Consider the following 12,724-nt stretch of genomic DNA (forward strand, 5'->3'; position numbering starts at 1 on the left):
AATTACAAGGCAATCCAGTTTTTCCTGGCAGATATGAGCCCAGATATGAGGCCCCCGGACGCCAGCAGCACTGGATTCGAAAGCCGCCCCTTGCCATCTGCGCACAAGACAAACCCCGGTCAGGCCTGCATGCCCAAAACCATGCATAATATCTTCCCTTTCAGGCCAAAAGACAGGGAAAGCCAAAACTTCTCCACTCTTTGGCAAATAATGATGACAGGACATTTGCAGGCCCACCCGGCAGGGCATAACAAAGCCTCAAGATGCCAATTCACATGCATGATACGTATGCAGATGCAGCAAGCCGACAGCATTGAGGCCACCATCCGGCAGAAAGGGGATCCATGCAATGCAGCCCTGGAGGGACAGAGTCAGTGATGAGTTTTTCATCACTATTGATTCGTCATGCAGAATTTACAGAGGAGCCATGGAGCAGATCGCAGCGCGCACCACGGATGTCAGAGACTGCGAGCAGCGCGTCAGATATGTCCTGAGTCAGCGCCAGTGTCCGCAGCAGCCGCCGCTCCTGCAGCGCGCGCACCTCGGCCCGCAACTCCGAGTCCCCGTACTCCGCCTGCTCCCCCTCCTGTACGGTGTATACTCAGAAATAAGAAACCAACTAGTCATTGTCACACGTCCCTGTAGTAAAGCGTGTCCTCAAACTGGCAGCATCGGGTCTCAATTGATTCTGCGAACCCCCAAGCCCAGTCCAATGAAGAGCTGCTTCTCAAATCCCGTGCAGTTGACCTGCGCCGCCCGCTTTTCTCTTCATGACTTGGATGGCATCCGCTTTGTAAATGTGCCCGTCAGCCATAGCAAAACTAGCCACTTGGCGCCAAGGCCTCTTGCCAAGGCCTCTTGCGTGCAAGCCAGACAACTGCGTGAATGCAGAACCGACTCTTTGCATGTGCTTTGATTGCGCGAGTCCCTTTCGCAGCAGCTGCTAGGACCTGCAGAGCACAAACCTTCTTGCGCCGGTGCAGCTCCTCTGTGAGGGCGCGCTCTCGCTCTAAGGCTGCCGCGATGCGCAGCGCGCACAGCGTGATGCTGCCCACATAGCCCACCAGCTCCGCCGAGGCGCTGATGAGGGAAAATAGCCGCGCATGCCTCTGTGGGATCACCCCCGCCTTCACCAACCTGTGCGGCACAGTCAAGCCACATAAGTAGTCTTTGTTTGTAGTCACCAAGCATGCAGGCTTCTGTATTTCAAGGCCCCTCAAGTAAGACGAGCCAGGTGCATGCTCATAGTTGAGCTGCAGGCAGCCATGCATGCCATACAGCTGTTGAAAGTGGTGAGCAAAACAATCACACATGCTCAGGCATGCATGCGTGCAGCTGTATCAAGCTGTCGCATATTCGAAAGGTTCCAGAGGTGCATGTCACAATTTACGAGGATGTGGCAAGTTTATAGGACTCTACCAGGTGAGCTGCTCCACAAAGTAGTACACCCCTTCGCCACCGCTTGCAAGCCACTCCAGATAGCTGAAACGCGTGGTCAGGGGCATCTTCCGAATGGCGTTGACGTTTGCAAGCCATTTACCCAAACGGTAGGCTTTCCTGCAGGCGCAATAGCGATGCTCAGGCTTGATGCCTTCCAGATGTGAAGGTACGTGGAGATCTCAAGGTAGGGTGCAGCGTTGCACACCTGCTGGTGCCAATGCTGCTCTCAAATGCCTTCAGCCGAAGCGCCAGATCGCTCTTTGAGTCCGCCAATGCACTGGCAAGTACCAGCTTTGAAGTGTACCGGATCAACTTGAGGACCTGGTGCACAAGCATGTTCAGCAGCACACGAGCACACCAGTACTAGGCATGCAGTCAGAATCGAGCACAGGTACGTCTCATACAGATTGCACACCTTGTCAATGCCATCGCGCTTTGCCAAGAACGCGACCGTTTTGTCCAATGTGTCTGGTTTCCTTTGACTGTAGGGACCAGACGTTGCATTTTTGGAGGGTGGTGGGAGTGCGGTGCCAACTGCTGTGACATAGGAAGGGGGAGATACAGTGAATGTACTTGATGACGACGACATCTCATGGAACTCCCCAATGGGAGAAGGATGCAGGTCAACTTGCCAGTGGCCGCCAAGCAAAGTGCCGATTGATCATCACACTAGAGGACACGGAATACTTTATGTGAGATACCCATATCTTCTCAAGTGCAGAGGATCGTTTACTCGAAAGAAGGCGAGCCCAAAAGTGCAGCAGGTTAGTTGGCATCCGACGTGGACCACGTGAACTTTGGGCAAGATCAGGATTGGGCTCCGAGACAATTAATGTAAATCTTTCCTGAAGTTCCGTTCCGATCGCTTATTAGCACGATTAATACATAAGGTTCTTTTGGCGACAGCAACACCCGAGCTAGCTGGTGAGAAGGACAGCATGAACTCGTCTACCTTGCCCCACAGCAGCCACTGTGCAATGATGCGCGGAATGCCGCATGCTAGGCAACGGTTGTGCTATTCTCAGCAGATCAGGTGATTTTATTCTTCATATCGCTTCCAAAAGTGTCTTTCACAGCGTCAAGAGAGCGTCCTGATAATTTAGATGTTGTCCATCTGAAGCGAAAGCATAGTTGAGGTTCAAGATTTCATTGTAATTGATGTAAAGATGGATCTTCACTTGCTGAGCGATGTTTTCCTGCTTCTGTATCGACATTATCTTTGCCAGAATTTATACTTGACTGCTGCTGGCCTAAGGTTGCACTGATTGTTCTGTCACTGTCTTGCTATTTTCAGTCCCAGAATTTTTCTGTGCTGTGTCCATCCCCTCAGACAAGGGAAGAGGCTGCGTTGCGGTGTGGTCACACTCTGCGCTGGAAAAGTGCTGCTCGAGGTGAAGGATCTGGAGGCGAAGGTAGCAGAGACCGGCAACACAATCTTGAGAGGGGTCAACCTGACCATCAGAGAGGGAGAGGTACACTCTTACGTCCTCTCCATCACCTGTTCAATTCATTGTAGGACACAAATCAATGCATGTGTGTTTGTACAGCTGTACACTTCACCATTGGCATGGAAACCTTTCATCAAGGGTGATACGAAGCAATGCAGCACAGGACTTTTAACAGCTCATGAGACATTACTGTGTCCCTGCAGACGCATGCAATCATGGGCACAAATGGGTCTGGCAAGTCAACACTGTCCAAGTGCTTGGTGGGGCATCCAGATTATGAGATCACTGGCGGCAGCGGTGCGATACTCAGCTGGCAGAACCAGCGCTTGCCCTGCACAGTAGCTCGGAAGTGCATGTGCTGCTCATCAAGTATATAAGCAGAGATGTGAGATGGCAGGCATGCATAGTGTGATGCTTGGTTCGGGAATTTTTGTTTGCACGAGGCATCCTGTGATGGTGAAGAGGGCCCCCTTCTATGTTCTGAATTCCTAAAAACGATTTTCGCTACCTCCAGTGACATATAAGGGCGAGGACTTGCTGGTAATGGAGCCAGAGGAGCGAGCTCGTGCTGGCATTTTCATGAGGCAAGTACTCCACCCCAAGCTTTCGTCAAATCGTTGGTATCTCAGACTTTGTCCATGCCGTGGCAGTAGGCATGCTTACAATCTTAGTGTAGGTGTTCGAAACCAGCGTGGATGTCACACTGAGCAAATCATGTCATTTGACATCTTTTTGCATCGAGGTACTTGAAGCCCAGGGTAGGAAAGGCCCTGGTACCAGGCAGTTTGCAGGCTTGCAGTCTCAATGCAGGAAAGCTGATCAGCATTCATGAGACTCTGAGCATGGAGGGCAGGGAGTAATTTTGATTACTTTTGTTTTTTGCTTTTACTTTTGAAATTAATCAATTTTTGTCTGTTGGTGCAGCTTCCAGTCCCCTGTGGAGGTCCCAGGAGTGTCAAATTCAGATTTCCTGCGCCTGGCAGCCAACGCCCGAAGGAAGCAGAGGGGGGAGCCAGAACTGGAGCCCCTGGAGTTCTACGGCTTTGTCATGCCCAAGGTCCGTCAACACAGCAGATATATTTGTGTGCATGCGTGGCTCGAATGGCCCGGCGAGCATATCTGCTGCCACTGCAAAGAGAGTGCTTGTGCTTACCCATCCTTTGCTGTCCTGCTTCGCTAGCGGCAAACTTTTGAGGTGCCGGCACATACTTGCTAAGAAGTGTGCTGCTGCTGCAACAGCTTGCAGCGCTGAAGATGAACCCAGACTTCCTTAATCGGGATGTCAATGCCAACTTCAGCGGGGGAGAGAAGAAGCGCAACGAAATCCTGCAGCTCTCCGTGCTCGAGGCAAGTCCTTACCTTCCTCAATGTAGTATTAGTGTTACCCAGAAGGCTCCCCAGGACACATGCAAATTAAAGTTGCATGTGGCCGCCTCTACTCTTGCCGTTCTCAGCTCACCCCCCTAATTTGTAAGGCTTATTTGTTCCTAGTTCTGCTGCTGTGCCTGAAAAGGAATGACAGCACAGTCTGTAAGGGATATGATGTTTGGGGTATGTCTGAAGCTATTCCTTCTAAAGCAAAACAAGTCACTTGGTCAATGGTTTAGGATGGTGTGCTTGGTGCAGGCGGACGTGGCTGTGTTGGATGAGATCGACTCTGGACTGGACATTGATGCGCTGCGCGATGTGGCAGACGCAGTGAATGGTCTCAAGCGGCCGGACTCCGCCACCCTCATGGTCACCCACTACAAGGCACGCCCTCTACTAAAGGGCACTTTTTGCACTTTCCGGATGAGTATAAGCAGATGCACACATTGGTGTACCTTTCAGTAACTAAAGGGAAGAACTGGGTGCTAGTACCAAAGGGTGCGCCATAAAGACTGCCCCTTACGGCCACCCACTACAAGGCACGCCCTCTTGCATTCTCAATGGCCATGTCAGAACCCCTTTTGGGATCGGATTTGCTCCCACAGTCTTTAGCGTCCAGAGGAAACACAAACAGCAAAAGGGACATAATATTACAGGCAGGCATGATGGTGTCGTAGCATTGCTTGCGGTGAGGTGAGGAAGAGCAAAGATGGACTCCCAGGTTTCTAAGAGCGCCATTCTTTCACCTCAGAAGGAATGGTCTCGATTGTGCATTCCTTGATGGGAGACGATTTGGTGCTCAAGTGGCTGTTTTGGAGGTTGCTAAATTGATTTTGTTGGTGGCTGCAGCGGCTGCTCAATTACGTGGTGCCAGAGGCGGTGCACATAATGGAGGCGGGCCGCATCATTTACAGCGGAGGGCTGGAGGTTGCAGACATCCTTGAAAAGGACGGCTACGAGGGCATCAAGACTCTCATCAAAAAGGAGGCCGCGGCTGGCAGGGAGCCCGTGGCAGCCTGATCGGAGCTTTAATTTATGAATTGTGGAGGAATCATACGATGAAGCCTTAGATTACGGTTGATCAATGACGTCATGAGTTGGTTGATCATGAGTACTGGTACCCGATCACCGAGAAACATGTATACGTATCTGCTCTTACATGTGCATACATTTATTCAAAGGCGCATTGCCCTGGAGGTGCAATTGAGATCACGTTTGTTCAACCAGGTTTGTTGTGAGTTGTAATTGAAAATTGAATAAAACCTAATTAGGTACCTTACAGAGAATTTGATCCCTAGCAATTATTTTCTCTGTGATTGCAGCTGGTCCGTGAGAGGCACTGTGGCTGGCTGTGCAGCCTGCATTGTGACTGCTCTCAAGGTTCTGCCAAGCGCCGTTAAAGTATCGCTATTCTGTTGCCTAGGCTTTGTGTTCAACGTTCAGCCTTGATCCTCTCTTGAAGGGCAACACGCCTTCTCTGCAAGACACAGCATACCAGCCCGTCAGATGCAGGCATTTTTTTGGAGCATATTGCTTTGTCATTTTGAAGAGCTTCTACTTTGCAGGCACGCTTTACACAGCATTGGAAGAGTGCACTGAATGGCCAAAGGGCACCTCCATGCAGCCTTCGAATTCGCAGATGACACAGTTTATCAAGGCACAAAAGCTGGATAAATCAGCGAGGGAGCACCTTGACAATCTCAGGACTGGGTGTTGTGCGCATCACTGCTGTGATCTCACACTGTGCCAAGAGCTGCATCAACAAACGCAGAGGTGAATCTTACTGCAGCGTCTTAATGCAAGCGTCATCATACTGTACAAAGCAACATAAAGCCTCATACAGGTTTAATGTAACCGCGTGAGGTGAAAACCTCTGGAACGTCGACACAATGTTGCCGGGTAAAGTTGCATTGAAAAGAACTGAGGTGCTGGACACAAGACAGTGATGAGACCCACCTCGAACTGTTCAGCCCTGCGTTGGACCAGCTTCTTGCGGACTTGTGGTGGTCCAGCGATTTGAGGAAGGTTTGCATCGTCCTGCAAGACACTATCCCTTCATGTTCAATGCAGCTAAATATACAGTGCTGACAGCCATCCTTGAAGACCTAAAGGACCGACAAAATTTGAACAAGAGTGTACTGAGCCTTTCCCACCTGCAGTGATGCAAACTGTTGCAGCTTGATGTGCAAAGGGGCCTCCGAGATGTCTCGTGCGTGCTGCTTATCCCACCTCCTCGTGCAGACCGGGCGTTCTTCCCTAGATGGGTCGGCGAGCTTCTCGAAGAAACTTCTTCTGTCCTGGGTTGCTTTTGGTGTTTCTGGGCACTCTGGAAGTTCAGTCATGCATATGAAGTTTGTCTACTTTGCAGAAAACAAGTCTGAGCTACTTGTTAGATATGAACATCCACAATCTGAAGAACATTCCCAGGTAGCTTGTCCGACACCTTCTGACCATTTATTGCTATCGTGTATGCCTTTATTCTTGTGTGGACATCTTAGCGCAGGAGATATTCAGCTTTGCCGACGGTCAGCCAGGCTGACAAAACCCATTTCGGAATTTCATCTCGACCCTTGCACCAAGGGAGTTTGACGTAAAAAGCGTGGCTAGGGTTCGCTCCCAAATGCAAGCCAAAGCCTCAGCGTCTCAACAGCCTGCACGTCAGCACAGATGTACCAGCATCCACCATCATTTACCCAAAGGAACTCACGATAGACATCACGAAGACTTCGTAGGAGTTGCAACCATCTTTGTTGCTGCAGCAAATTTCGAACAAGCAGCTGTCTCGAGTGGTACAGCAGCTTCTTGAGCTCACGCTCCAATTATTTTGTACATGTCTGCGATTTGACATCCGTGAAGGCTTGCTCTTCAATTTCTGAATCGGCTTTCGGAAGCATTGTTCTGAGCCATGGCCAGCACTCAAGCGGCCACCACTTGTTCTGAGCAGCATCCTCTGCCAGCTTCGATTCACAATATTTTGTTGGAGCGATTATTGATTGCGGCAATATCTGCCCTAGCTTCTGCCACTGCCACACTGGGCTTCATAAAATGGAGAATTCGGAGACAAAGAAAGGTCTGTCCTCTGGCAGCGTGCTCTCGAGTTGCACCAAAGTTGAAAATCCAGTGAGATCTTACTGCAAGAGCTATAAGAAGGTTGTCCCTTGATGACAGTCTGCACAGCTGAAAAGTCACACCTGGTATCAAGGGCATGCACTGCTTTCGACACCTGATTGACACATTATCGATTTGTCAAACCAAGATAACTGAGAAGTGAGAATTCATTCAATGCCACAGCTGCAGGAACAGAGGGTGTCAGCAAAGGAGGACGAGCAGGATGAGGAAGAGGAAGAAGAGGCAGAGCGAGAGGAGGACATAGTGCTTGCGAAGCAGCTGGCCTGGGCGGAGCATCGCATCAAAGAGCTTGAGGCCCTCATTGCAAAAGCGGTGAGGCCATACATCAGCCATAGGACTTCTGCTTTACACATGCTTGGGACCTTAAAGCTTGAATGGGTGCACAAATTGATTGGCATGCAGGACGTTTGGTGCGGCAAAAATGATTGCAATCTTTCTATGATGTTCTGCCCGACCACAAAATTACATTGAGAAATGCATGCGGCCGTCAGAGTGAAATTCCTTGTAGGACCCAGATCTGTTTGAAAGTCACAAATGTCCTCGCTCACAAGTATGTATTGCTGATTTGTGCAGGTCAGCAAAGAGGCGGAAGCCGAGCGGACAGCACAGGCCGCCAGCAAGGCGGCGAGTGAAGCCACGCAGAAGGTGAGGGATGCTGCGCGGCAGCTGTCCGAGGGGCGAGCAAGGACAGAGCGGCTGGAGCGAGCCCAGGAAGCCCTCATCCTGGAGAGAAATAATGCCTTGAATGAGGTGTGCTGCCTTCTTCTGCATGTGCACTCTGAACATCAACTTGTTGCAAAGGACCCCTCTTTCACAGGCCCAGGCATGTAGCCAGAGCCCCAGCCGGCGGGATCCGCTGTAAATGCTGAGGGTACAAGGATCAAAGTGTATAGTAATTCATGTGCAGCATGCAGACACCTCTGCCCTCTTGGCAGGAACAGCGGTTGAAAAGTGCAATGTAAACATTCAACTGAGCCTTTGCTGTTCACAAGCCTGCAGAATCCATGAGACCGGCCCAGGAAGCGATGTGCACACTGTTTTCAGAGCTGGATGGCACCTGATGTGGGAAAGTGAGAATGTCTAGCTCGGCATTGCCTGCATCATGGCTTTGTCTCTCAGGAGATCTATTCTTATCTAGGTGTATATTTAAATCTCCTTGTGATTTTTCTTGGGAGGCTGATGTGGGGGTACATTGCAGGCAGAGCAGGCAAGCAGCCAGCAGCGGGAAGCAGAGCTCAAGCAGGACAAGGCGCAGGAGGCGGTTGTGGGCTTGGAGAGGAAACTCAAGGTGATGCCCCAACCCCCCTTTTTGCCTGAGGGACTCTTGTTATCCCTGCAGCATGTGCACTTTCCACTCCCTTGCGTTGCTCGGATCATCAATCCATGAGGCCATAATAAAGTCTTGACTTTGTCATATGCTGTCACTCCATATGTCTAGGATGAAGTTTGCGGCCTTGTCACGTGCTGTCAACCCCTGAGTCCATAGCCAATGTGCGTCCCTATCAGATACTGTCAACACATAAATCTTAGTGCATGTGTTTATCTTACTATCTGTGCCCCAGAAATGCTACTGTAGCTTTTCTGTCGAGCTCACACCCGACGATGGTTTTGAGGCGCTGAGCCTGGATTGTGCATCTTTGCAGGTGCAAGGGGAGGAGCGAAAGGGTCACGACAGGCGAATCAAGGACCTGGAGCTGCGGCTGACCAGTATACTGTCTGCCAAGGCCCGGGACGACGAGGAGCATGCCTCACGCGTCAAGGTGAGCATTTCCCTGATAGCACTACATGGAAGATACATTTCTGCAATTTGACTGTGTGGGCAGACATCTATTTGAGATGCCATGATGAACATTCTTCGACTGGACACAATTGCCTTGCCTACTCACTGCTACGCAAGAGCCAAGCTTAAGGCTTCTGCTTTATTGAATGGTGGACTCCTGCATGTTCCTGCAAAGCTCTTTTCATGGCCGATTCACAGAGCCTGTCTTTGGACTTTTGCCTCTGCATCAAGGCCCGTGCATTCCTGCCTTTCTTCCAAGTGCCTGCAAGTGAGCATGTCAAGCTGGCACCCTAGGGGCCAGTGGATTACAATATAAGAAGCCAAGTATGAGGGGTAGTATTGGGAAAGATAGCTGTCACATGTGGGCAGTCATACTGAGGTGCTTGTGGTGCTGTCAGGTGCTGGAGGAGCAGGCTGCAGAGGCGGCGGCTGCGCGCGCTGCGGCCGAGGCGGATCTGGCGCGAGTCAAGGGCAAGGGCAGTGACATCCAACGCAAGGCACGTCCTTCCATCTTGCGTCCTGAGACCTCTTTCTACCTTTTCCGTGTGTGAGAGGCCTTGTGTTGTGCATTGCACTGTGCTTGTCTTGCAGCACAAACGCTCGCACTGAGAAGAAGGAACATCAAATTCTTATTTCGTTGTCGGCCAAAAGGCTTAGAGCTTTCAGGTTGTCTCTTCAATCAAATGTTACAGCAGCAGGGAGACAGATCCTGGATTAAGAATGGCATGGCAAGCTGTCTGAGGGATTCTTGGGCGCTGACCAGCCCTAAAACTAATGACAGACCACCTTAAGATGCTTTTGGATCTTAAATGCTCAGTCCTGGCGATACATTTCCTAAAATAGTGTGCGAGATCTGCCTTGATGCTTTTACCTCGGTTGGTAGATGGTCGTCCATGAAGAGGTCCTTGAGCCTTCCCTCGTCTATCGCATGGAACCAAGTGACAGAGGTCCACATTCTGGCGGTGAGGTGGATTGTGCAGGATACAGTGACATGTGATATGGGAGTTCTAATTGCTGTTATGCATGCAGGTGGAGGCGGCTAGCGTGTCGGTGACGAACATGCGGCGGGAAATGCAGGCGCGAGAGAGGCGAGCGGCCGAACTGGAGGCCGCACTCGGCAGCCTGCGCGACAAGAGCGCTGCCACCGACGCGCAGCTCGCCGCCAGCCGCCAGCGCGTGCGCGAGCTCGAGGTGTGTCCACCTGTCACGCATGTGTCGATGTGTTCCAAAATCGACTTTCTGAGATCCAGAATGAGTTGCATCCGCCTTGGTTGTCTTCATGCAATGCGCCCGCCGCTGCAAGAGTCTTAATCAGCAGCCTGGGTGGGGTGGCTAGCAGGGCAAAGGTGAGGGCTTCACAATTTACAGGAACAGCGGGTTTGGGAGTGTGTAGCTCCTGCCAAGCCCTGACAGCTAGCATGGGTCTTGTGTCTTCTTCGGGGTGCCCCTGCTTTGAACGCTTCTGCGTCCGGGGTCCACCTTGCTGTGGCTGTGAGAATCAGCACGGGTGGATGCACTCGTAGGAAGACATGTTGAGTGCACGGAGGTGAAAATACTGATGCTGGTGAGCACTGCAGGTTGAGCTGCGCATCAGCCAGGAGAGCCTGAGGCGGTGCGATGAGCGGCTGAGGGGCGTGCTCAAGGAACGCCAGGACATGGAGAGCCGCCTTAGACGCGCCTCCTCCAGATAATCTCCCTGTAGCCTGCCCTAATCCAGGCCCCTGGCTTCAGCCTCAAATCAGGCGATCCGCGTGGCTAGGCGTTGTACATGAGGATCCTCCAAAGAATTCCACGAGAGCTCTTTCTCGTGCTGTCCACTGCGAGTGGCTGGGCATGGATGGTGCATTTGGGTGGGACTTCCTTATTCTTGATTGGTGGTTCTGCTGTGTGACGCTGTGCACGTTGCAGCAACAGCAGCGTTGGGTGCGAGCAGAGGAGTCCGGAAAGGCAAATGCTGAGGAAGCTTCTCAGCAAGGTTGTACAAGGCAGTTGCTGATGAAAGTATGGTAGTTGCCAGTGCTGTCATATGGGAGTTCAGGCCATATGGGATTTGAGACACGTGCTCTGTGTATATTGGAGGGATTGAGCCGTGACACAGGGTCTACTCAAGTGGTTACTAGCGGTATGGAGACAAAGTTACATCCATGAGCTGCACAGTGCTTGCAGGCTGTAAAGTGCAGCAAAATCTAGCGCTCTGTACAAGTGTGGCTCATTTTTAAGACAAATTTGTTGTTTTCTGCTGTTGCTGGTGAAAATAAATAGAGCATTTCCACCAAGGGGGATTCTTTGTTGTACATTGTACCATAGCAGTCATGAGCTTAAACAATAGACCCATAGATGGCCGTGGCTCTTTCCCTAGTGCAGCACATGTTTCCCATGTTTAACTGCTGGGATAGAGTCAACTCCAAATGCTCAACGTGTTTCCCAGCACAACATCCCTGTACAGATTCTGTTCGCGGGGATTCGTTTTCATTCATTGTATCCCTTAAATCATGTTTTAAGCTGGCCTGGTGGGTGGCCACATCTTAGAAATCTACTGCTGCCATCTGACTTGGTGATGACAGATGGCATGCGTGACATGAAAGAGCAGCATAAGATTCAGATTGCAACAAGCGGTTTGCACATGCAGTTGACATAGATAGGCGTTAACATCATGCTTTTGCATAGATCATGTGATGGTGCAATCAATTTGACTATTACAGAAGCATGTGATCAACCAAAACACTCCACCGACAAGGTCGGGGCCCTTTAAGGAGATACTTGCAAGTATCAATTGACGACCATGGTCAACAAATTTGGGTGATTAACTGTATAACTCTTCCAATGCGAAGGGTCAAAACCCCCTTCTGCCCCACCTCTATATTGGCTAGCTCTGCTTGGTCAACCAAAGCATCATTGCGTGCTGTTTCACACATGTGTAGCCCATGCATTTGCATGGCAAGGATCAGACAAGTATTGATGATCACGATCTACGTGAAAGCACACAGGCTTGCTGAGAAGCCCTCTTTCAAACTTGACCGTTTGTAAGCTTAAACAGCTTCAAATATTCCTTTCTTGCTCCACTCATCATGTCTATGCATGGGTCCGCCTTGTCCCTTGTCTACACAAAGAGCTTTGAAGCAAGGGCACATCTTGTGTCTCGCCAAGCCCACTAACACAGCACACTTGCAACAGTGCAAGTTGCACACTCAGCTGGCCACAGACACCATCACATGAGCCCAACTAAAACCAAATATTTAATGACAGAGAAACAAAGTCTTGAAGTGCGCTAACATGACCTCTTGGCCCAATTCCCAGGGTCCATGTAAAGGTCAGACCATCCTTTGGGACAGCTCGGACATATCTTGCAGCAGATGTGCAAACGGACAATTCTCTTGAGACACTCCATTCTCGCTTGTCTTGATAGAAAATAGAAGTGCCCTGCATTTGCATCCTTCCTGCGCAAAGCCTTATACTGGCCCAAAACCTTGCAGTGCTCAGACAACAGCGATTACCGAACAGCAGTTCTATCCTTCACATGGGTGTCAGCAGCCAGTGGCCATTTCAGACAAACTCACAA

The 12,724-nt window shown here is 50.6% G+C and overlaps 4 protein-coding genes across 4 annotated transcripts; 2 read left to right on the forward strand and 2 right to left on the reverse strand.

Annotated features, from left to right (window-relative positions):
* Positions 1–2: 2 nt before the first annotated feature.
* COCSUDRAFT_20570 (peroxisomal biogenesis factor 11) lies at positions 3–2,029 on the reverse strand (the record flags this gene model as incomplete). The annotated part of the gene is made up of 6 exons (XM_005643031.1): positions 3–97; positions 451–577; positions 966–1,137; positions 1,420–1,557; positions 1,646–1,761; positions 1,856–2,029. 6 exons carry the CDS (start codon positions 2,027–2,029, stop codon positions 3–5), a joined length of 822 nt encoding a protein of 273 aa, XP_005643088.1.
* Positions 2,030–3,103: 1,074 nt separating this feature from the next.
* On the forward strand, positions 3,104–5,276 carry COCSUDRAFT_38605 (ABC family transporter (Fe-S assembly/SufBCD system); the record flags this gene model as incomplete). Its single annotated transcript, XM_005643032.1, has 6 exons — positions 3,104–3,185; positions 3,403–3,472; positions 3,813–3,945; positions 4,128–4,235; positions 4,515–4,640; positions 5,106–5,276. 6 exons carry the CDS (start codon positions 3,104–3,106, stop codon positions 5,274–5,276), a joined length of 690 nt encoding a protein of 229 aa, XP_005643089.1.
* A 121-nt stretch (positions 5,277–5,397) lies between these two features.
* Positions 5,398–6,760, reverse strand: COCSUDRAFT_54918 (hypothetical protein). Its single transcript, XM_005643033.1, has 4 exons — positions 6,410–6,760; positions 6,213–6,293; positions 5,947–6,009; positions 5,398–5,733 (listed from the first exon to the last, which is right to left on the reverse strand). The coding sequence occupies exons 1-4, from the start codon at positions 6,596–6,598 to the stop codon at positions 5,689–5,691; spliced, it is 378 nt and encodes a 125-aa protein (XP_005643090.1). The 5' UTR covers positions 6,599–6,760; the 3' UTR covers positions 5,398–5,688.
* A 196-nt stretch (positions 6,761–6,956) lies between these two features.
* Positions 6,957–10,856, forward strand: COCSUDRAFT_49250 (hypothetical protein; the record flags this gene model as incomplete). Its single annotated transcript, XM_005643034.1, has 8 exons — positions 6,957–7,326; positions 7,548–7,697; positions 7,959–8,135; positions 8,584–8,673; positions 9,029–9,145; positions 9,564–9,710; positions 10,195–10,356; positions 10,743–10,856. The coding sequence occupies exons 1-8, from the start codon at positions 7,162–7,164 to the stop codon at positions 10,854–10,856; spliced, it is 1,122 nt and encodes a 373-aa protein (XP_005643091.1). The 5' UTR covers positions 6,957–7,161.
* Between the last annotated feature and the right edge of the window lie 1,868 nt (positions 10,857–12,724).

Source organism: Coccomyxa subellipsoidea (genome assembly GCF_000258705.1).
Source record: "Coccomyxa subellipsoidea C-169, whole genome shotgun sequence".
NCBI classification, from domain to species: Eukaryota; Viridiplantae; Chlorophyta; class Trebouxiophyceae; family Coccomyxaceae; genus Coccomyxa; species Coccomyxa subellipsoidea.